Raw genomic sequence first — 24,852 nt, 5'->3', positions numbered from 1 at the left:
CCAGCACAACATTTAGGAGCACTTTTTGTGGGCTGAAGTTTTATGGGCTTCTTCTGTGTTTTTATTTAATTTAAAATTGATAGCCTATTACAATTGATAGCCTATTAATTCATTGATTATTCAGGTATTGTGCAGTCAAGTACTAATGAAGGCAATTAGTGCCACTGCAAACCCTCACCCAGGTGGTGGTGTGGACAGGACACACACACACACACACACACACACACACACACACACACACACACACACACACACACACACACACTCTGATCCCTCCAGCTGTTTCACATGATACACGATGATGATTTGTAAAAAACAAAACAAACTGGGGGGCGTATCTGAAAGTCGCAATAATACAGTTTTACTTATAAAACGTAATAAGTCGCCAGTCCAAACTGCATGACCTGACTAAATGCAATACATATGGATTTTCTTCTGTTAAGTGTTCTTCTCCACTGCCCCCGGGTGAATCTGGCTTATTCTTCTTTGTCTGGAGCGGCGAGCGCCGTCTGAATCCAGCTCTGCATCCTCGGTGCTGCGATCCACATTCTTTTGTTGGAGACGCAGCCCGAGGCGTTTTGCTCCTCTCTGCACATGCCGCTTGTCTTTCAGGTCCAAAAGAGAGGCGGCCCACATCCCGCGTTAGCCAAAGTGTTAAAGTGTTAGTCAAGGTACCCAGACGGACGCTATGAATAACACCTACTTGGCCTGCAGAGTGTGTGTTTCCAAGAGCCGGCTCTGAATAGACTCCACTCATTAAAGGGAAAGATAAACTGACCTTACATCACTTTGTTTTTATGGCACTATGAGGAGTGCACTCAGACTGACAGACAATATTATGTAGTATTGCTATCGGAGGTGGCGATGGGCGTGTATGCTCTCTTAATCCAGTAATCAAGCCTTCAGATGATGTGCTCATAAACCTCAGCAGTTAAATAATCGTACAGTCCTTGTTTAGTCTATGAAACGTTAGACAAATGGAGACACATGTCCTCTTACAACAGTCAAAAGCGTAAAGATATTACTTACAATGACAGAAAAACCTGCAAATGTTCACGTTTGAGAAGCTGGTACCAGTAAATGTGTCATTTCTACTTGATGAAATAATGAATTTAGATTAGTTAGATCAATCCCTGCATGTCTTTGTATGAATGTCCTGTCTCTCTGTCTCAATGAGACAACTTGTCTAAATAAAGGTTGAATAAAATTCCAAACTTGAAGCGTTTACATCTTAAATTAATCAATACATTGATGAGTCAAACATCAGAATAAGTTAGCAATTAAAGGTTTCTCAGCATTTTCTGGCTCGAGCTTCACAAATGTGACGATTTGCCTTTTTTTGTTTTTCAGTTTTATATATATATTTTATATTTTTTAACTGAAGATGGCGTTGAGACTGTTGGACCAAAAAAAACTAGTTTGAAGACGTCTTCTGGGGAAACTTCTAATAAGTATATTTTCATAAGGAAATGAATCTTACTTGTAGCCCAATGAACATCCCAAACTACAGAGTCCCTGCTGCAGGACTCCAGTGATCATATTTATCTTTAGTAACTGACTTTTGTCACACTGTAACACGGTAATTTGAGTGAAACCCAGATACATTTCCAGTGTTTAGCCGCCATGACCCTCTTTCTTTCTAGACAGCAGGCTCTTCCCTTCCGAGAGGACGCTAAGCATAGCCTACACTTAAACTCGACTTGGCCCAGAAATAGACTGTGGACCGGCCGCAGCATTGCAGGAAGACCTTAGTTATCTATATCACAGCCTCTTAAGGAGTCAGCGCATTTCTGCCAGACGCATCTGCACCGATGCAGAGAGCGAAAGTGGAGCCGCACGCACCACATGTGGACACGATTATGACAAGGAATGGATTTCCTTCCTCCCTCCGTCGCGTCTCCACTCCGTTATAGAGCGGGCTACTTCGGAAACGAGCTGGTCATTGCACAAATGTATTGGATGTAATTATAGAGTCCGTGTCCACCACACCCATGCAAATATGTTGTTCTCTGCACTCCTGCCTTTGTCTTCCTCCTGCTCCCGCCTTTATTTTTTCCCTTTGTCATTATTCTTCCTCCGGTTTTCACTCCCAACACAACTCTGCCTTTTCCCTCACCGTACAGACCGGTCCAGTTAAGGGTCCCAGCTGAAAACGGACGAGGGTCTAAATGTGGATCCGGTGTCACAAATAGGATGTGGATGTAACTTAACTTCCATCATCAAACTGCCAGCAGAACGTCACAAAGAGGCCTCAGACGGTCACGAATAGCTCTGTTTGCATAGTGAGCTGCCAACCGTGTTATTTATGTGAGGAGGCTGCAGCTAATGGTCTTCATGGACATTTAGATGTGATATTAGAGGCCATATCCATGTTATCTGGACTGGTTTAGATGACGCGTCCTGAAGCCAGATTATTAATATTGGCCTCGTGCAGGTTGTATTTCAGTCGGGTGGCGTGATCGAATGTTCGTGCAGGCGTTGCAATCGCACTCTAGTTTCAGTTGGGAGATGAGTTTGAAACGCGGCAGAAACAACAACAAACCTCACCAGGCTTTCCTACATCCACCAACTCTGGTTTGGTTAAAATAAACCCATAATTCACTAAATGTACCAGCTCTAGCCCACACTGTCTCTCTCCTTTACTTCCTCTTGAGCATCATATCATCCACAAAATGTCGGACAATAGCAAAAAAAAGCCAAGAATCCAATGTGAAGTGTTCAGATTGCTTGTTTATTCAGTCGAAACCTAAAGATATTCAATTAACCGCCATGTGAAACAAAGAAAAACAGCAGTTGATAAACTGGAAACGGCAAATACTTTGCTTTTTTGTTTGATATATGACTTCAATCAATTTACACATTTGTTACAGATGTCTTTTTGGTAAAAGTATTGTTTCAGTGCTGATCTTAGATTCATACCAATAGTTCAATGTTTTAGAAAAACTTTTGACTTTAGAAATTGAGTGATGAAGGTATATCTTGACATTTCAAACCTTTCAGAATAAAGAGTAGAAACATTCAGGTGATCAAGTGGTCAGTCAAACTATTCTTTTAGGTAAAAATGCCAAACACTGTCTTTTTGCAGCTTCTCAAATGGGATGTCCGTTGTCGTATAAGACCTGAAAGTGTATATTTTCGGGTTTTGGACGAAACATTTGAACTGTGATAGACATTTGTCAGTACTTTCCTGACATTAGCCAAAACGGATGAATTGATAACGATCGTCATTGTTAGTTAAAAGGTGGTGAAGCGGCGGCTCACCCTGTTCCAATCTTTCAATATACTAATACTAATTGGCTCTCCTCCCTGCATCATTCGTGGAGGTGTTGTCCTCACGGTCTGTGTGCAGGCTTCTTCACACACTCCTCACACACACACACACACACACTCCTCACACACAGCGTGCGTACAGTAAGGTTGTCAGACGGTCTTGCACCTCGCGTGGCTTATGTATGCAAATGACCCGCTTCACCGCCTGCTGACAGCATGTAACAGCTGTCTGAATCTGCATATTCATGAGGCGTTCGTAATTTGAATTCAGCTGCAGGTGTGTGCGCGCTCGGCGTGGGTGGCGTCTTCTTATTAAACGCTTCAGTGTCGATTGGCCACCCGCCAGCAAATGGCAGCAAGGAAATAAAGGGTGGAAACGGTTGACTCCGTGGAGCCGAACTGACTTCCACTCGACCTCGACTGATGTGTTTGCCTAACCTGTTATCTGCTAGCTGGCCGACACACACACACACACACACACACACACACACACACACACACACACACACACACACACACACACACACACACACACACACAGCTAGATTTTGTGTCCTCGCCTGTGGTTGACACAGAGAGGGGACTCCTGTGTCAACACCACATGGTTGAATGACACTGCAGTCCACTACTGACTCTGCAAAGTCCACACATGCAACCCAGAATACGCCACATGATATTATTCTCTTTTTTTTGGTGTACATATTCTTATATAGCAGACAAAACAAAAATAAACTACAGTGTGCAACCGTCTGTAGTTCTTCCTCGTCTTGAGGTGGTTGAGAATCCTCTTCCTGGATAACAACTTCACTCTCCGCCTTCACATCGGCCCAAATGACCTTAAGTCGCCCAACCCTGCCGAGATCAACATGTTGCCGTTACTGGACATCATTTTACACCATTTAAAATGTCACCATTGCAGCAGCAAGAAGCCCAGCTGCAGTAGTTTGGGACTTTTACAGCGTGACCATTGTCAGTCTAGGTATGATGATTTCATGTAAATAACTTACTGTCAATGTGATCATGTAAATGTCTTCATGCAAAATCAGACAGCCAGAGGAAATGGGTCTTGTAATGATCATCACATGTTGCTGACATTTAATTATTCTTCAGCATCACTTTTTTTAAGCAGCATGTATAAATCATCTATAATTGTGTTAACAGGGATGGTGACTGTTTGATTGCTGACAATGCTCGCTGTTGCTTTTAGGCTCCTCTGCTATATATAATTATACACAGCAGAGAAGCCAATTGTGTGTGTGTGTGTGTGTGTGTGTGTGTGTATGTATGTGTGTGTCCACTCCTGAAAAGGATGCATCATTCATAGCACACTGTGTCCACAAATAAAGTGCATCATCCATGCTATAAAAAGAGGAAGGCTTTTAAAAACATTGCCGCTGCACCAAGTGTTCAGTAATGTGACAATTTAAAAAGTGTTCTCACCAGGCATTGTTTGCATTGAACTCTGGGACGTTTTTTACGCTTCAGTCAGATGTGTTGTGGTAGTTGTGAATGGGCGTAGAAAAGCACCGACTCGGTACGATTGCGCTTGCATAAGAAAGTTGCAGGGGACTTTAATTTTAAATCCAGCTCATTTGTAGTTTACCAGCCGGGATTTTGGAAATAAAATAAATCCCCCCCGTCCTCCTCTCCATGTCGACGGCTACAGGCGATCCCTCGCTGTTGCCTAACCTTCCCCTCCTGGTAACGACTGGGCCGGCCTGCTCTCTGACCTTTTGACCTGCAGGAAGCAGTAAAGCCGTTATCGACGTGCCACAGGGATTTGGCGCGGCCTCGTTTTTGTTTTTTGTTTTTTTTGGAAGCACATGTTCCAAAAGGCTCACCAGCTCCAGGTTCAGCTGGATGTGCACATCCAGCGCTTCGTTAGATGGAAGATGAACCAATGAGCGTCATGTCGGCGTGCAGATTACCAAACGCAGGCAATGCGCCCCGGCAGAGGCCTGCATGGGCGTGGGCCGTGTTTTTGCAAGCTCTGGCCTCGTGTGCAGATATGTGATGGATTTGTTCTGTGTTGTTACTGTTGCTCCGTGACACACCTAGTAACAAGTCTGTGGAGATAAAAACAATATTTTTTACGAAATATATTTGGCGTACTTTGAAGCTGATTGCTGTTCGGTGGAAAACAGAGCTGTTGAGAGCTGTGGTTGCTGCATTTGTTTAGATACTGGCACTAACATGGTATTGGAAGCAAAACAATACTTTTTATATATTTATTTTGATTTTACAACTTAACAAGACAGGATTTGTTTTTTGAAATTTCTGATTTCTATCCTATTTAATGACTATCTAACGCAGCACAGACCATCTTTGCACGTGACCCCAGGCTAACTCTTTTCTTTAAACTCAGCTCTGGGCTAATTCATATTTAAAATCCTCTAAATGTTAGATTATTTTTTTAACCCAGACTGAGTTGGCCAGCGTTGTGCAATTTAACAGAGTGAACATCTAGTCTGGCTCAGTGGTTACACTTGAAAAGAGGTACAAAATAAATAATAGTAATATGATAAACCCTCTCTGGTGCTTCAGTCAGGAGGATGGAGAAGCTCAGGGAAGGAGACGTTGATCCTAATTCACCGGTCGGGTCGTCAGTGAATTAACCTCAAGTCTCTGACGGCGGCAGGATGCTGAGCCGGTCCTCCTCCGCCCTCCTGGCATCTTCTAGTCGTCCAGACCGGCTTTATGCCGGGATCGGATTATGACTTTAATTCTCTGCTTCCATTACCGGTCACCATGGCAACCCCATCCTCTAGTCTATATGTCACGCAGAGTGTCTTTGTGCTGCACAGACACACAGATGTTTAACGGAAGTTAAAGTGTGTGTGTATGTGTGTGTGTTTCCTTGGACTGCAGCACAGATCGCGTGTGCTCGTGGGTTTTTTCTTCTGCGGCTCGTCTGCGGCGCGGCGGTCGGTTTAAAGCCGGCGCTCTGAGCTCTTTGTCTGTCGGTGGTCCCGTCTGGCCGAGCATGAACACCAACCACTTCCAGCAGGGTTTCTGATGCTAAAAATGGAGCTGCTCCTTGTACTTGGAGGGCTGTTTAAAAGATACCACCAAAGCCACAGAGATTCTATACAAAACTGAAAACCAGCACTGTGTGTCATTATCCACCTTTTGCGTAATAATGTGCTGCTTCTGCACAGTGAGGCGCCTCGCTCGCCTCCCAATGCACACATGCTTTAAGTCTGGCACGTCCACGTATCGCTCCAGCTCCAGCAGAGTTAAGTCTTTCTCTTTAAAGCCACACACACACACACACACACACCAGCGGAGCTCTAATCCTCGTACTGCAGAGGAGAGTTTCATGCATACAGGAGGAACATGCGACCACTGCAGGGTCTTTGTTTGACGGCAGTAGAAGTATGTTATAACACAGTGCAGTTAAAGTATGGTGGTAATGATACATCATTAGTTTGTGTTGTGTTCAAGTGTCGTGGGAATGTTTAAAATGAATGTGGTGTATGAAGCCAGACTTCAGTGGAAGGGTACTTAAAAGAGATTTCATGTTTTTTTATATCCTGTTATGTTTGTCATGTAGCTTAATTGTTTAGTGTTGATATTGTACCGGAGTGTTACTACTGTATAGTATAAGCATTTTATTTTTATATTACAGGAAAAGTAGTTGTTGGTTATGATCACATCTAATTTAAATGAACAATAAACTGAAGTCTTATTGGCGGTGACACAGATCAGTGCACTTAAAGGATCAATATGACTTAAAATAACCTTTTTAAAGGTGAAGTATTTGGCAACTTTTGCCTAAGAAAGACCTGTTTTGAGCGAAGCGTGGCTAACCGGTTTCACACAGTGAGCGCCGACACGAGTCGTGTCTGAGTTTAGTTGTATGTTCACATCCCTAACTGGTCTCCCCTCAGGCCTCGAGGACGCCGGGCTTTGGCTTTTTTTCAGGGCAGTGGTTGACGGAGAGATCAGGACAAAATGACAGCGAGGACAATTAAGTACATGCTTCTGTAATTAGCAACTCACCGGACTGGTTCTGAGTTGTCTTCATGTTGAAAAAAAAAGAGCAAACCCCACCCTTCTGTCACATGATGTCTTGTTAAAAAGAAATGTGTGTGCGTGTAAAGTTAAAGGTAAACGTCTGATCAAAGTCAACTCTCCCCACTGCCTCTCTTTACGTTCACAAGGAGGCACATAGAAGCCGACCTTCAGCATCTGGCAACGAGCCAAGCGTGCCCCACACACACACACACACACACACACACACACACACACACACACACACACACACACACACACACACACACACACACACACACACACACACACACACACACACACTCTGTTCTCTCTCGCTGCCCTCCGCACCGGCCTGCTCGTCTCCTCTGTGAAGGACGTTGAGGCGTAATGCTCAGAGTGGGCAGGTGACCTCATCCCAAGCGGCCGCACCGCCGCTCTCGACAAACCTCCACGCAAAGATCCGGCCCGTTTCCTCTCCGGTCGGCAGCGACCACTGAGAGCGGAGCTTCAGCCTTTGTGTGCGTGGCTTTTGATTTTTGGCTGAGTGTGCATTTCTTTCCCCTCCTCTTTATCCTAAGCAGCAGTATCCCGGTTCACTGCAGCACAGCTTTCTCTCTCTCTCCCTCTCTCTCTCTCTCTCTGTCTCTCTCTCTCTGAACAAATGTAGTCCGACCTAAATAACTACCGCTTCATAAATGTAGTTTTTTTTTTATCTCAGTATTGTGATGAGGTTTCATATTATTGATTATGAATCTCTGGTTCCAATCTTTCAGTTCAAGAACGAATCCATTTGGTGCCTCCGTTTTATCCACCTTTACTCCGATTCGGACACACACACACACACACACGCACAAACAATCTTTCTCACACACCTCTACAGCCTCCCCCCCTCCCTCCCAGTGATGTGCGGCACCCTTAATGATTTATTGCATGCAGGGAGGAAGCGGTTTGACGGCGAGGTGTCGTGGCAGGTTTAGACTTGCTCCGGTGTTCATAGCTGAACGAGCAGCGAGTTTTAGAAAGCAGAAAAACAAAAAACAAAGCTTCTATAACTTGATTGGAACCCAAACTGAGCCTCAAATGTCTGTGTTCTGTCGTTTTGGACCCTCTGTGTTTGCATCTGAATCCATACTGATGGCCAGACATCAGATCCCCGCTGGGGAGACGTCATGACCTTTGACCCTCAGCTGAAACTCTGACCTCGGCCTCTCCCCCTTAACACTCACAGCGCCCTAAAGTAGACGAGTCGGCACAACTGTTTTTCACGGCTCTTGTGTTGACACAGTGACGCTCGGTTTACTGTTTCACTTTGAATGCATTAACGCTGAGAATCAATGAGCGCTATTGATATAAACTTCACGTTAATAAAATGGTGGCAAATTCAGCCAGTTCTTAAACTTCTTAAACTAATTTAGCCCCCCACACAAAATCTAAATCTGCACAGTGCATACATTGTATTTTTTGACCACACATTTCCCTTTTGATCAAAGTATTACTCACTATTTTACAAAAGAAAACTGTTTACTTGCAACTAGCGAGCCGGACATGGAGCCTTATTATAGTGGAGGTTAGTGGGGCTGGACGATATGGTGGGAATGATTAGGAAACCAACAAAAAATCACTTTGTTTGAATTAAAATGTGTTTGACATTCTTTAGGACAACAACACAATATGTTCATATCATCATAATACCACACAAAACATCTGAAAGTCAACAGTATAATTGAATTATTGTAAACTAAATGAAGAAATCCTTCAACTTCTCTCCAAAAACAGCTACAATTTGGCAACTAATTATTATTATTATTATTGCATTGATGAGAAACAAATATCCACCAAAATCCTGATGGTCCAACAAGAAGTCTCACTGTTTACATGTAAATTTGGGAAATGCCATCAGATTCCCGTGTGTGAAAGTACTGCGGCAGAGGAACGGATTACACACACAATTAGTGAGCTAAATAGTCTGAAACAAAGCCGCCGCCCCCTTTGTGGGTACTGGAAAGGATTATATCGCTGAAAGATGTAATTGGCTGAATACGGTGAATTTGTCATGGAAGCTAATTGATTCTCCGACGTGAATTATAACAATGGAACACGAGACGGATTAAAGAGCAGATTTGTGTGTTTGTTTACTCTTTGGATGCGTGACGTTTGTTTGAGTACAGCATGGTCCAAACCGCCTGGTTGCTTTTTACTGAGGACACTTTGGAAATGTCCGAATGACTTGAGTTTCCTCCAGGAAATTGTTTAGCAGAGATGAGACATCGGGCATCAGAATTGAATATATTAAGCAAATGATGCATGAAAGTTCATGTTTTACCTCCTAAAAGTGAATTTATTTTCATGTTAGAGTTGGTCTTTGCTTCAGTGGGACATACTGTTGTGCCAATAAATAAATGAATAAATAAATAAGAAAAGAGACGATTGGGATATCCTGACTTAAGTCTTTATTTTACTGGGAGTATAAAGTTCCCATTCATATACAAATAGACTTTAAACTACAGAAGAAGATTCACATAAACGAAACAAGCATCAGTCTCAGTTAAAAATACATCTTATTCAGCAGTGCTTTGTTTTGCATGATTCATAATGCTAAGATGTTAAAAAACAAATTGTCAATGCAGATGTTTAGGCTTTGAGTGGATTAGTGGTATTATTTTGATCACTTTTTTCATCCCTAATACAAAGTATGAGCCCGGATCCCCAGATGACAACCATTGCTAACAACCAGGAGTCAAGTGTCCTGAAATTGAATGCATCATTTGAACCTTTCGGGTATCGCATGTCGCCAAAAACCAGCAAAAGAACAAAGATTAGTTTGCATTTCCAGTCAGAATCTCTCCTACGTGACTCATCTTGTGCCGTTATCTGCGGCCGTGTCCAGGCAGGTCGTGACCTCTCCTCCTCCCGCCCTCCGTCAGGCCGTGTAATCCCGCAGCGTGATCCGGGGATCCGGTGTCACACAGACGGACACACAATGGCCGCACTGTGCTCCCCTCCGCTGCATTGTTCTCCCGCTGAACTCGAGCGGCACAATGAGGCCCTTATCCACGCCGGACCGAGCCGGGGACGCGGTCAGGTGCTTTTTCTACCGAACTCGTTTGTGAGCTGAACCAATGAGGAGAGTTTGTTTTTAAAAAAAAACTGCTGATGCGGCTGTGTTACTTTGCAGCCTAGCGTCATGGCCGGTCGGGACATCGTCACGAACCCCAATCTGCTGGTTTCGTGTACATGGACACGTGTGAATAATGCCAATGGGAAGTCAGTTACGATCTCTTTTTAAACGTCCACGTGACTAAGCAACATTCGCAACGGTTGCAGCTTTTGGTTGGTTGTGTTGCCTAAACCTAACTGTACTACATCTCTGTAGTGAACATAAACCAGAGGAAGAAGTATTCACAGCCTGTTTCATAACTTGAGCTTTTCAGACGTGACTGTCACACATAGTTCTCTAATAAAAGCATTATTTACATGTCTTTATTTACATATATTTTGCAGCCAAATCATATTTGTTTCTATGATGTTTAATAATGCTTTTAATACTTGTTTCTTTCTGATTGTTAAAGTAGTTCATGAATATGAGATGAGTTTCCGGATCATTACGACCACTCCTCTGCTTTGTGGCTATTTCACCTTAATTAAGATTGAATCTTTGGCCTTTTTAGCAGTTCTTTCTTAATCGGTGGTGTTCGGGATCAGTACCCACGACATTAGAGTTCTGTGTTTAATAAAGCATGAGGTGAAAAGTGGAGCAGCTCTGTCTCACAGGGCTCTCAGGAGATATTTATTGAGTCAGTACGTCAAACTAACACATCCGTCCCTGCAGACCTTTTTCTAGAAAATGAGTTCTGCTCATAATCTCCAACAACCAACCCGCACTCTGAGGAACGCCTGAAGGGGACGAGACATTGATTTGATTTACTGATTCAATAAATGTCTTGACTGTAAGAACAGGCTTCTTTTATACAAAGAGCTTTTCCAAAACGTGCAAAAGAAATAACCGATGTGCAAGTCTAGTTCATAACCTGCTAAAAGTAAGGTGAGAGGCTCTAAAACGTTTTTTATCAATAAAAATAATTATTTGACACCATTGATTAACACCAAAAATGTTGTTTTTTTAATTTTCTTTTGACTGACACATTCTTGAAAGGTTTAATATGACATGATACCATTATTATTGTGACAACAGTATCTCATCAATCAAATTCATCTTTAACTTTGTTTATTGGGCGACGTCTCTGTTTTGGCAAATTAACGCAACTTCCTTAATAGTTATATTTAACTTTATAACTGCCGTCAGGGTTCTTTTCAACCTGTATGTCTGAAAAATCCTTTTCTTCCAGTCAAAAGACGGGATAATGTTGCGCTTTCCTTTCTTTTGTCTGTGCTCTTGAATGCATCCTGTGGGTGTTTTCAATGTTGGCTGCACCATCTTTCATTCAGTAAGGAATGAAATGTTCTCTCTCTCTTCCTCCTCTCTCACATCCACATTAAACCAGTTAATCCCGGCCAGGGTTCAGTCACTCATCATTTCAGTTTTGACAGACGGACAGACTCCCTAAAGCGGTACATATTAACCCAGCTGGCAGGTTTTATCGGACAAAGTATTGGGTCAGATTAGGATGTTGACCCTGCAGTCATCTTGTGCGAAAACCACACATCTGGAGCAGATAAATGTTTCCAATTACAAAAAACAAGTTCAGTATGTTCCTGTGATTTAGGACAGTGGAAACATGGACTTTGAAATAGCAGTTTTAGCATATAGATCTCAACGGGGGGTTTATTTCACGTGTTTCTAAATGATACCAATGCAGCGCAATAATTAGCAGGTGTGAACCCGCTCCAGTTTAACGCCTAACGAAGCAGCTCCATGATGGCGATAACGTATTCAGCAGCACGTTCTGTTCTTATGATTGTTATTCACAGGTTTGATCCCCACAGCGACCTTCCAGTTGCTCCTCTCTGATTATATATTGTTTTATGTGTTTTTTCTGTAGGATTCGTCCTCAGCTGGCCAGGGAGAAGATAGAGGGATGTCACATCTGTACCTACGTGATGCCCGGGGAGCCTCAGGTGATCCTGGGCAAAGACAAGTCCTTCACCTACGACTACATGTTCGACATGGACTCCCAGCAAGAAGACATCTACTCCAGCTGCACGGAGAAGCTGATCGAGGGCTGCTTCGAGGGCTACAACGCCACCGTCTTCGCATACGGACAGGCGAGTCTTTGTCCTCCGCGTCGCAGCTGCAGCGCCGACGACGGTGCTTTAGGTTGGAGGGGAGGAAGAGACGACGCGGGCGTTACCAACGTTTGAAAGGAATTAGACATTTTGGGGAAATGCACTTCTTTCCTGCTCAGAATTGGTTGAGAAAAAAACAAAAAAATAATAATAATAAAGAAAAAAAAGTAAAGAAAATGGATAAAATAAATTGCATTTAAATACATGAAATAAATCAAATAAAAAAAACAATATTTTAATTTAAATAAAATAGATTAAATAAATTCGATAAATAAAGAAAGTAAAGAGAAGCCTCGGGACAAGCAGCAGCAGAGGAGGAGATATAAACACACAATAAGAGTACACTAAAGTAGCAGTGTACTTGTACCTCTGCTGTTGCCAGAGGGTATGTGGAAACTTGTGTTTGGTAGCTCTGCTAATTTGAGATGAGAAAAATTATGATTTGTCAAAAAAATAGATATGAATTAAACAATAATAATATTAAAATAAAAACTCAAAGGGTTAGACGGTGGAATATTTAAATCCTTTTTCAAGCAAAAATTCCCCACATTGTCAAGTTCCTGCTCGCAACCTTTCGTTTTCTTTATACGATTTTTAATGTTACCTTTTCCTTATTTTTAGACGTTTACGAGATCAAACCAGTTATTAGGAAAATAAGATTAAGATTAATGGATACTGGAAATAATAATTTTCTTCAGTTCCTCCCCTTTGTCTTCCCCACATGGAAATAACATGCATGTAAAGGCCTCAAAGCACCCCACTCCCTCCTCCTCCCCTTCATACCGCCCCTACTGCTGAGGTTACCGTGGCGACAGCTTCTGCTGAATGGCACTCATGCAATTCAAAGTGAAGTGAAGCGCGCGCGCACACACACACACACACACACACCTTTTTTCAACAGCCATGCATCTTTAATGTGTGTCCATATTAACCCATATCTCCCCAGTAACTGCTTCTGTCACTGCTGGCCTGCTTCTGGATCGCAGTGTGCTCTGGGTTTGATCAGACCCGTTTGGATCAGACCTTTTGGGATCAGACCCGTCTGCCTCTGTGGCTTCACAGGGACTGATCTAGATTTGGTTTGGTTTGCAGATATAAACAGACGGCAATGAGAGTAGAAAGTTAAATATCGGTCCTGTAATGCTAACTGTTAGCATGTCTGTTCACTGCTCTCAAACATGAACAATACAAAGTGCAGCTTATTGTTTAAGTTGAGCAGATTGAGACGGCATCCTTTATGAATAAAGAGGCAGAACTCAAGTCACAGGTTTTTATTTTTAAAGCTGAATGACTTCAAAGAACACAAGGTACACAGATTTAAAGTGATGATCTGTTGATTAAATATAATTATTCATTACTCAACAAACTTATTTCTAGGACCAACTGTAAAAATACATAAATTGCCAAACAAAAATATGAATAGATTAAATATTAAAACCACATTAAAACATTTACATAATCATTCCAGAAAATGATAACGGATTAATTTTATCAAGCTATAAATATGAAGTCTTAACTAATTAACACTTTTATTTCATTTTTTTTTAAATATACTTGATGATATACAGATAAAAAAGAACAAGTACTTTCATTTTTGTGTGTATATGTGATCAATTTACAATAGTAAGGAAAAAAATTTAAGTAAAGCAAAAAAATAAGAGGAAATACAAATAATAATGATAATACAAATAATTAATTATTAATAAACACTTTTCGTTTTCTGAACCAGTGACGCCATCCTTTCTTCTTCCTCATCTGAGCCCAATAAGCTTTTAAAAAGTCTGTGAAGAGTAAAGTTAAGACCAACTCCTCATGAACAACCACCTTGCATCTGTTGCCTCTGACTCTCTCTCCCCGTCCTTCCTGGGGTAAATAAAACTGAATGTCTTGAGTATGAGGTTTGTCTCCGCCCCTGCAGACGGGTTCGGGGAAGACGTACACCATGGGGACGGGCTTCGACGTCAACGTCGGCGACGAGGAGCTGGGCATCATCCCGCGCGCCGTCCACCACCTCTTCAAGGGCATCGAGCAGCGCCGGCAGGCCGCCCAGGAGCAGGGGAGCCCCGCCCCCGAGTTCAAGATCAACGCCCAGTTCCTGGAGGTAACGAGCGAGACGCGACCCTTCTCTCTCAGAGACGTCACGGGGTCGCGGCTCATGTTGTTGACGCTGCTCGTTTAACCGGCTTTGACACCGGCGCTCCATCACTTGAAAATACACACTGATTAACAGCTGTCGTGTGTGTGTGTGTGTGTGTGTGTGTGTGTGTGTGTGTGTGTGTGTGTGTGTGTGTGTGTGTGTGTGTGTGTGTTTCTCTCTGTGTGTTTCTCTCTGTGTGTTTCTCTCTGTGTGTGTGTGTGTGTGTGTGTGTGTGTTTCTTTCTCTGTGTGTGTGTGTGTGTGTGTGTGTCTGTGTGTCTCTTTCTCTGTGTGTGTGTGTCTCTCTGTCTATGTGTCTCTGTCTGTGTGTGTGTGTCTCTGTCTGTGTGTGTCGCTGTGTGTGTGTGTGTCTCTGTCTGTGTGTGTCGCTGTGTGTGTCTGTGTGTCTCTGTCTGTGCGTGTCGCTGTGTGTGTGTGTGTGTGTGTGTGTGTGTGTGTGTCTCTGTCTGTGTGTGTCTCTATCTCTGTGTGTGTGTGTGTGTGTGTTTCTCTGTGTGTGTGTGTGTGTGTGTGTGTGTGTGTGTGTGTGTGTGTGTGTGTGTGTGTCTCTCTGTGTCTGTGTGTTTCTCTCTGTCTGTGTGTGTGTGTGTGTCTCTGCCTGTGTGTCTGTGTGTCTCTTTCTGTGTGTGTGTCTGTGTCTCTTTCTGTGTGTGTGTCTGTGTCTCTGTCTGTGTGTGTGTGTCTCTGTCTGTGTGTCTCTTTCTGTGTGTGTGTCTGTGTCTCTTTCTGTGTGTGTGTCTGTGTCTCTGTCTGTGTGTGTCGCTGTGTGTGTCTGTGTGTCTCTGTCTGTGCGTGTCGCTGTGTGTGTGTGTGTGTCTCTGTCTGTGTGTGTGTGTGTGTCTGTGTGTCTGTGTGTCTGTGTGTCTCTTTCTGTGTGTGTCGCTGTGTGTGTCTTTGTGTCTCTGTCTGTGTGTGTCGCTGTGTGTGTCTGTGTGTCTCTGTCTGTGCGTGTCGCTGTGTGTGTGTGTGTGTGTGTGTGTCTGTGTGTGTCGCTGTGTGTGTCTCTGTCTCTGTGTGTGTGTGTGTGTGTGTGTGTGTGTCTCTGTCTGTGTGTATGTGTGTCTCTGTCTGTGTGTATCTCTATCTGTGTGTGTGTGTGTGTGTGTGTGTGTGTGTGTGTCTCTATCTGTGTGTGTGTGTGTGTGTGTGTGTGTGTGTCTCTATCTGTGTGTGTGTGTGTGTGTGTGTGTGTGTGTCTCTATCTGTGTGTGTGTGTGTGTGTGTGTGTGTGTGTCTCTATCTGTGTGTGTGTGTGTGTGTGTGTGTGTGTGTGTGTGTGTGTGTGTGTGTGTGTGTGTGTGTGGGGACAGGAAGAGTTAACAGGGATGTTGTGAGTAGACAGTTGTCGGTCCATCAGACTGTGACTGTGTTCAGATTCCTTATAAATCCATAGAAACCTTCACTTCAAGTCTTGTACGAGATGCAGACGCTACTCTTCCTGTTCTTTAAACTTTACTTTAAACGCCAGTTGTTCACATCTCTCCAGATTTTTTCGTGTCAAAGCTTTTTGGTGAGATCCAAATGTTCCTGATCGAACATAAGAACCAAAACAAACGGGAGTTGTTTGTCTTTCTTTTTGTATTATGTCCGTCTTATTTTGGTCCTAAATGAATAAATAAACAGTAGGGGTGACGCCAAATAGTCGACAATTTGATCTTTCTATAGATGATTAAGCTTAAACAGAAGGGGATCAATGAGCAAGACCAATCAGATGATTTTGACGATTTTAAAGTGATGTATCTGTGTATTTTTCCGTGTGTGTGTTGGTTTCCTGTAGCTTTATAATGAGGAAGTTCTGGACCTGTTCGACTCCACACGAGACAAGGAACAGAAATCTCACATCAGGATCCACGAGGACGCCACCGGGGGAATCTACACGGTGGGCGTGACCACGCGGACGGTGTCCTGCGAGGCCGAGGTAACGGAGCGAGTGTGTGTGTGTGTGCGTGTGTGTTTGTGTGTTATAAACATCTCGCTCATTGTAACAGCCCTAATATTAATGACTAAAATAAGGGTTTTTACTTTTCATTCTTTTGTTATTGGTAGTAGGCATCAATCAGACATTTACAGATGTTTTTCAGACAATTTACTTTTTTGATGATGCTCATATTATTCATACACACATAGAGCAAGAGGAGAAAAACAGAATAAACAACAAAAAATAAACAGAATGGAACAAAAATAAAAACAATGTCTAACTAAGGAGGAATCTGTTCTCTGTTGTACATTCATTGATTTATGAAAATAAAATCAGGGCTATGGTGGGTTGTTACGTATGTAACACATTTTTCCCAATATCCCAAAAATTGTTAATATTTGTCTCTTTTTGACAATGTTTTAGGTAAATATCCCAGATACAAAGGTTTATTTAATTAATCTCAGCCTTTTACAAATGCTCTCATTTAACATTCATCCCTTCACTCGTGTTTACTTTCATGAATGCATTTGTTGTTGTAGTTTTTTCTCCCACAGCCGTATTAAAGTGAGTTTGCTTGTTGATATGTAACGCTCCTTCTCGGCCCGTGCAGATGATGCAGTGCCTGAAGCTCGGGGCTTTGTCTCGCACCACCGCCAGCACGCAGATGAACGTGCAGAGCTCTCGGTCCCACGCCATCTTCACCATCCACCTGTGCCAAGTTCGCGTCTGTGCCTCCGACAATGTTCGTACAGCCTCTGCGGCGTTTGACAAGATTTGACAGAACTGACGGTGTGCGGTGTATTTAACTGTGTTTGTGTTGTTGTTGTTGTCGTCGCTCAGCAAGAAAGTGAGAGTGACAACAGAGTCTCCAACGGAAACTCTGAGATAGACGAGTACGAGACGCTGACGGCCAAGTTTCACTTCGTGGATCTGGCCGGATCCGAGAGGCTGAAGAGAACCGGAGCGACGGGCGACCGAGCCAAAGAGGGCATCTCCATCAACTGTGGGCTGGTGAGCTGCTTTCCCTCCTTCTGCACAGCTCCAGCAGGTTGTGTGTGTGTGTGTGTGTGTGTAGCGTCGCTCAGAGGAGCCGCTGAGACGCTGGAGTGTGAGCGCCATCTAGTGGCTGAATCCTAAATGTCCATGAACTACGCACCAAAAGAAACACAAACACGCAGACAAACATGTCGTCGTTAAAGCTATTGGCATGATTTACTACGTATAACATCTTCAACATTATCTCTACTATTTCTACATGCACAACATGTCAACAACAAATGCGTTTTTGTATATGTTGAGTGAAAGAGTAAATTAAACTTCAGCTGCAGTATTAATATTCTATTTCTTGAAGGATTGACTCATTTGAAGTATTTCAATGAATTTTCATTTTATTTGTCATTACCCGCCATTCCCTCTTTTTACTTTCTGGAGTATTTTAACATGTATATACTTCATATACACTTTATATATAGATATATAGATACTTTATTAATCCCCAAGGGGAAATTGGTTGTCGTGGTAGTGCCTTACAACTTGAAGATACAAATAAACACATAAAATATATAAAGAAGCAACAGGGATGTTATACACTGTATATACTTTGCATTTCCTTTATTATTACATTTTCTTAAATGTAATATGTTCTATGTATCTATCCATCTCTCTTTTTTTGGCACAATATTCTTTTTTTCTTCTAATTTCATTATACATTCTTATTATTTGTGTAATTTTTTATTAAAGTTATTTATAACTTAGTGGTAAAGGCGGGGAAGACTATACGACTTTACAAATGAGTCGCCCGGAACATTTGAAGTTGTGTTTTTCACACATTTGATGGTGAATCTTTGTCTCTTTTCTCATCCCCTTTTGAAAAGCGCCTCCTTTTGGTTATTGATACAACAGTCATGGAATAATCCTGCCGCCTCTTTTTTAAAACATGTTTCTCCTCTCTGCTGCAGCTCGCTCTGGGGAATGTAATCAGTGCTCTGGGCGACCGCAGCAAGCGGTCCTCTCATGTGCCTTACAGAGACTCCAAACTCACCCGACTCCTGCAGGACTCTTTAGGAGGAAACAGGTGGGTGGTCGACTGATTTCACCATCTTTTTTCTTTTCTTTAGTACCATCTGTGTCTTTGTGGACCCGAGAAGTCTCGGTGGTCAAAGGTTTAGAAAAAAGCTTTTAGCCAGCAGCACAACACTGAGTCAGCGCTACAGAGCGATGTGGCTCCACACGTTAGCATTCTGCTGTAGGGGAAGAAACACTTATACTCACACGCCTTCATTTGCACACACATCACGAAGCTTTATCTGCAGGATAAGTCATGTCTCAGTCCCATTTTTATGATCTTGGTGAAAAGTGTGACAGACCACATTTCTATTAAAAAAACGATAATAAAAACATTTGGTTTTAGACATTTATTTACATGTATCTACCATTTTATTCATATATTTCACTGCTTTTGTGAACCTAAGACCTTTGGTAAACTAATGTTAAGCACCAAAACCGACCACATGAGTAAAGTTATGTTTTCTCAAGAGATATGAAGAATTTCCCAAATCGAGAGTCATATTTTCTCTTTACACTTTTGCCTTATGACAATCGTGCCTTATTATATAGAGAGCTGAGATTGTTCTCCAATTTTTTATGTAACACATGGGTATGTATCTCATATGCAAGTGTCTTTTTAAAAAGGTGAATTTAAGAAATTATGTAAAATCGAGAAAATGACCTCAGTGTGTAAAGGGTTAAGAACAGCATACAGCGACAGCGCCCTCACAAAATGGAGCGTAAATAGTGGAAAGGGAGGAGAATGACTCGTGAAATACGCTTATAACAACAGGCTTTACTGATATTAATGCAAAAGGAATTTCAGAATAAAGGAGCATAACAAATATCTCCAATATCAACTATTTACATCCATCCATCTGATAGGAGTCGGATGAATATTCAGACCTTTTCATATAGTTTAAAGTCAAAATAATATTGCTGATGCAACACATAAGCTTACATTAATCTAATCTTTGCTGGGTTTTCATAGTTTTACGTTAAACATATAGTTCCATACATTTATCAAAAGGCAGCCGAGCCAAACATTTGTAATTTATCTGTCTCGTCTCAGCCAAACGATGATGATCGCCTGCATCAGCCCGTCTGACCGGGACTTCATGGAGACGCTGAGCTCGCTGAAGTACGCCAACCGAGCCCGCAACATCAAGAACAAGGTGATGGTGAACCAGGACAAGGCCAGCCAGCAGATCAGCGTCCTGAGGACGGAGATCGCTCGCCTGCAGATCGAGCTGATGGAGTACAAGACGGTAAGTTAAACAAATGAAGTAAAAAAAACCTGAGTAGAAGGGAGGGAACGTTTCATGAACCTCCGCCTCGCCTCCCGCAGGGTAAGCGCCTCTCGGGTGAGGACGGCGTGGAGAGCTTCAGCGACATGTTCCACGAGAACTCCATGCTGCAGACGGAGAACGGCAACCTGAGGGTGAGGGTGAAGGCCATGCAGGAGACCATCGACGCGCAGAGGGCGCGGCTCACCCAGGTGCTCAGCGACCAGGCCAACCAGGTCCTCACCAGGGCAGGTGGGTCGTCTGGCGTTATCTTCCACCCGTTCTGTGATCCTCGCCATTGTGCTCATCGTAGAGAATAGCTTAGAAACGCCATTTAACTCGTCCTCTTTTCTGGATTCTCTTCCAGGTGAAGGTGCGTCTGAAGAAATTGGAAACATGATTCAAGGTTACATCAAAGAGATCGAAGAACTCAGGTACACAAGTCCGACTGTAGGTTTTTGTTGACGCTAGCTCTGTTGTTAGTTTGTACACAAAACATCTTTATACAAACAGAAAAACAATACAAGACTTACTGAAGGATGTCAATCAAACTGTGACTGTTATTTGAACATTACTGCAAACATTTGTCTCCAAACGATTGTATGTGTTTAATAATATTTTCTTAGAGTTTACTTTTCTGGCTGGGATCAGCTCTTTTATTTTAGTTTTCCGTTGCATTATTAGTGTTCATTGGGTGAATTAGCCCATTGTCGGTGAACAAAACTATCCTGATGAACAGGGATCGGGTGGAGTTGCTTTGGGGTTCTTCCTTTAAGATTTGGTGTACATAACAACTCAAAAGTAAGTTTTTATTTGATCTATTTCAGAGCCAAACTCCTGGAGAGCGAAGCTGTGAACGAGAATTTGAGGAAGAATCTGTCCCGTGCCTCCAACCGCCAGTCGCTGTACGGAGCGCCGTCGCTGCTGGCGCCCGAGAAGGAGACTTCTGACATCATCGAGCTCGCCAAGAAAGACCTGGAGAAACTGAAGAAACGAGAGAAGAAGAAAAAGAAAAGGTAATAATATTGTAGACTCAAAAAAAAAAAAAAGTTGTTGCAGATAATAAGTTCTCAAACTGGAATGGCAATTAGGATTTTTATCCTAAAACATTCAACAACAAAAATCTGTAAAAGTCAGTCTGACCATTCTAATATTGTTATTACTACTAGTGCTGTTATTAATAAATATGACAATAATTCAATCTTTTGTACATTGGAACGTGCCTATTTAAAGACAGTAGACTTTCAGTCCCTGAGACGCCACAAAGCTGACAGAACAGTGACATGAAGCCATTTATAACGCACACATTTCATGTTTGTAATGTAGATTAATGCTGCCGTCGGTATTCTAGTGCTGATGAACGTAATGATTTCACTAGTGAGAAATCCCTGGGCGCTTCAGGGACTCATGAGAGGCTCCAGGTCACGATCACAGTTGTGTTGTTGGCACTTTAACGGAAGATGGAAGAAGGTTTGCAGAGCTTCCTCTGATCGTTCTTCCCTCCATTCTTTCTTCTGTCGTTCATCTCTCGCTTCCCTTTCCTGTTTGACCCCCCCTTTCCCCTGAAGACTCCAGCAGCTGTTGGAGGAGAGAGAGAGGGAGGAAAGGGAGGAGATGGTGGAAGAGGTTGATGACGCCAGGTTTGTCAGAGCTTCCACCCTCCCCATCCTCCACTTCCCCCTGAGTCAGCGTTTTATTTGACTTTTTTGTCGTGAGACTCGCTGCCATCAACGCACTTCACTTCCATCATTGTTTTGGTCACCTTATCCAAAAGGTTTTGTGTAAAACATCGCTAACCCTCTGCTTTTTGGGTAAAATATTCATCCAACAGATCTGCTTCTTGGACTTGACGCACAATTTTATTTATTCCTTCCCTGCTTTAGTTGCTTTTTCTGGTTTTGTACCGACTCTGATGATGCCTCCTTACTTTTTAGTTAAAAAAACAACAACAAAAAACACTATCTTTTCCACAGACAAGCTGAAAACAGTCTGTTTATTGACACAGTAAGTAAAGGTCACCAGCATAAGTCAATGAAAAAAAGTTTGTCTGTCAAAAAGACAGTGACGTTTGGCCCGCCAACTAAAAAATACAACAAAGTAAAGTCTTCATTAACTGCCGGTGCTTTTGGTCAGAAACGTGCCTCTTGTCTACGTGTGTGAGGCGGACCGACGTCTCTGACTCTCCACCATGTCTGACTCTTTCAGCGCCAACAAGGAGGAAGTTCCTGACAACGAGCAAGAGAAGGAAACCACGGAGAAGGAAACCACGGAGCGAGCGCACGAGGAAGCAGAGATTGTGCGTTTGACCTCCCCTCGTTTCATCTGTACAATAAAAAAATTAGTTTGAATAGCACCGTCGGATATTAAAATGAGAGCGTGTCGTCTTGCAGGAGGTCCAGGAAGGCAGCGACCACGAGGAGGAGGAAGAGGAGGAGGAGGAAGAGGAGATGGACGTGGAGGAGAGCTCCGATGATTCAGACTCGGAGACGGATGAAAAAGGTATGAAGGGAGGAGGAGGAGGGCAGTGTCTGGTCTCTGACTCTCCACTAGGGGGAGCTGTTCACTCACTGAGGGACACGCTCCTCTCTCCAGCGCCTCACTCTGTGAAGCCTGAAAGATGAATTTAGAGCTGAACACTTGTAGTTATAATTTCACCCAAGATGCATTAGGGATGCAAGAACACTGCTGAGTAAAAACAACGAAAGAGCGATGGCTGTCGCATTTACTGGCAGCCTTATTTTTCTTTTTTACTCACTTTTTATTTAGTTTTCAGCAACATAACATATATTCTTTGTCAATGTTTCAGTAGTATGTCTTGGTACACATGATATTCAGGTGCAGTGTACAACACACAGAAAGAACAACAAACATCAAATGTTGGCAGCCTTCTTTTTGTAACATTGACATGTGGTGGTGGAATATAACAAAGTACATTTACTCAAGCATTGTACCTCAAGTACACATTTGAGATACTTGATGAAATGTTTCCTTTATGTGCTGAGAAAAAATATCTTTTTAAGTGAGTAAAGAGGAATAATAATAACTTTATTTATATAAAAAAAAATTTAAAAACAAAGTTTTACAAAGAAGCAAAGTATAGATACACAAAAGTTAAATACCAGTAAACAAAAAAAGCACCATAAAAGGAATGAATACATCTAAATCAAACAAATAAAAAAAGAGCAAATGAAATTGAAAACAAACAAACAAACAAAAATAAATAAAATGAACAAACAAAAACAGGGGAACAAAATAACTGCATGAGAAAAAATCATAAAAGGACTTAAAAGCAATTAGATAAAAATGGGTTTTAAGAAGTGATTTAAAGGAAGTTATTGATTCTGCAAGCCTTACAGTACCGTAAAAGCATGTTTTTAAATACTGTGGATTCGTGACCGTTGCATCACGGAGGACGTGAATGCGTGATCCGATGTCTCGTCTCCCCAACAGAGAACTTCCAGGCCGATCTGGCCAACATCACCTGCGAGATCGCCATCAAGCAGAAGCTGATCGACGAGCTGGAGAACAGCCAGCGGCGCCTGCACACGCTCAAGCAGCAGTACGAGCAGAAGCTGATGATGCTGCAGTGCAAGATCAGGGACACCCAGCTGGAGAGGGACCGCGTCCTTCAGAACATGAGTAAGATATGAGCACCGCCCAGCGGGAAGAGGGTCGCACTAATACCCTGTACATCATTTATCCACTCGTGATGAAAAAGCCACCCTCCGCCATGTGGGTTTGGCTGCTTTTTGACGAGTTTATTTCAGGCGTAACACAAAGTAAATGTAAGTTCTCTTCTTGTCCTACTTCCATTTGGGTGAATTTATATCTCAGCCTTATGTTTGATGTCAGTTTTTATCTTTAGTAATGAAAAGACGCTGCTGTACTTCACAGAATCCTTTAAAGTGAAAGCTCTCCGCCAGCAGCCGGGCGATGACAGATACATTTATATTCATCAGCACTAATGGATCAAAGCATTGTTGCGTGCAGATTTTAAAAGCATGGAGGAGTTTTCAGCTCGTCTTATTAAGAGAGAAAAGCACACGAAAGAGACTCTTTGACAACTGAAGATCAAGGTTTCTGACTGTTTGAACCATTACAGAAAATGTGTTTGTTAATGCAGCGCAACGAGAAAAAAAAACCCAGAAGAAGTTCTGTCATTTTTGAGGACGATCAGTTTTCCACGATGTTCGTGTCGCGCGCTTTCAGACACGGTCGAAACCGGCACGGACGACAAGTCGCGCAAGATCAAGGCCGAGTACGAGAAGAGGCTGAGCGTCATGAACAAGGAGCTCCAGAAGCTGCAGTCGGCGCAGAAGGAGCACGCCCGCCTGCTGAAGAACCAATCGCAGTACGAGAAGCAGCTGAGGAAGCTGCAGATGGACGTGGGGGAAATGAAGAAGACGAAGGTGAGGTTGGTTACGGTTGTGATAAGACTCTACTGTAGAGCTTTTGGTGGGAACGTGAGGAGTCTCTGCCTGCTGTCTGCTTTGTGATGGTGATTTCATTATCGGGTTAACTGTGTTTTAGGAGGATTTACTTCTATAAAAGTTGACGTAGCACTTATGAATCAAGTTTAAGTGGCATCAGAAGCATGATTTACTCGATTAGCAATATCTCTTCTGTTTGTGACTCAACTATCGAGACTGTGAATCTCCATTTTAAGGTTTTTATCCCAAAAAAAACATTAAAATGAATGAAAACGTACAGTAGGCCGTCAAAGAAGATCGTCCACATCCAGGATAATGACTCCCTTTCACAACGTTTGTTTTTTTTTTTTTTCAAATATATTTTCTTCCAGGTCCGCCTCATGAAGCAGATGAAGGAGCAGCAGGAGAAGAACAGGATGAACGAGTCTCGCAGAAACCGAGAAATCGCGTCGTTAAAGAAAGACCAGCGGAAGCAAGAGGTCAGCGACGAGGGGGGGGAGTTCAT

General features: G+C 42.7%; 1 protein-coding gene across 1 annotated transcript in view; it reads left to right on the top strand.

Annotated features, from left to right (window-relative positions):
* kif21a (kinesin family member 21A) overlaps window positions 1-24,852 on the top strand; it is a 44,599-nt gene that overhangs the window by 4,746 nt on the left and 15,001 nt on the right. Inside the window, exons 2-17 of the mRNA XM_079223979.1 lie at window positions 12,267-12,489; window positions 14,429-14,611; window positions 16,445-16,585; window positions 17,196-17,327; window positions 17,426-17,596; window positions 18,544-18,659; window positions 19,704-19,899; window positions 19,980-20,169; window positions 20,285-20,351; window positions 20,745-20,933; window positions 21,486-21,557; window positions 22,123-22,213; window positions 22,308-22,416; window positions 23,368-23,556; window positions 24,127-24,326; window positions 24,719-24,826. Coding sequence (XP_079080105.1) covers window positions 12,267-12,489; window positions 14,429-14,611; window positions 16,445-16,585; window positions 17,196-17,327; window positions 17,426-17,596; window positions 18,544-18,659; window positions 19,704-19,899; window positions 19,980-20,169; window positions 20,285-20,351; window positions 20,745-20,933; window positions 21,486-21,557; window positions 22,123-22,213; window positions 22,308-22,416; window positions 23,368-23,556; window positions 24,127-24,326; window positions 24,719-24,826 — 2,377 coding nt within the window. The remainder of the gene's footprint in view (window positions 1-12,266; window positions 12,490-14,428; window positions 14,612-16,444; window positions 16,586-17,195; window positions 17,328-17,425; window positions 17,597-18,543; window positions 18,660-19,703; window positions 19,900-19,979; window positions 20,170-20,284; window positions 20,352-20,744; window positions 20,934-21,485; window positions 21,558-22,122; window positions 22,214-22,307; window positions 22,417-23,367; window positions 23,557-24,126; window positions 24,327-24,718; window positions 24,827-24,852) is intronic.

Source organism: Taurulus bubalis, assembly GCF_910589615.1.
Source record: "Taurulus bubalis genome assembly, chromosome: 9".
Taxonomy (NCBI): Eukaryota; Metazoa; Chordata; class Actinopteri; order Perciformes; family Cottidae; genus Taurulus; species Taurulus bubalis.
Note: the sequence above shows the minus strand (reverse complement) of the source record. Positions and strands in the feature narration are given on the sequence as shown.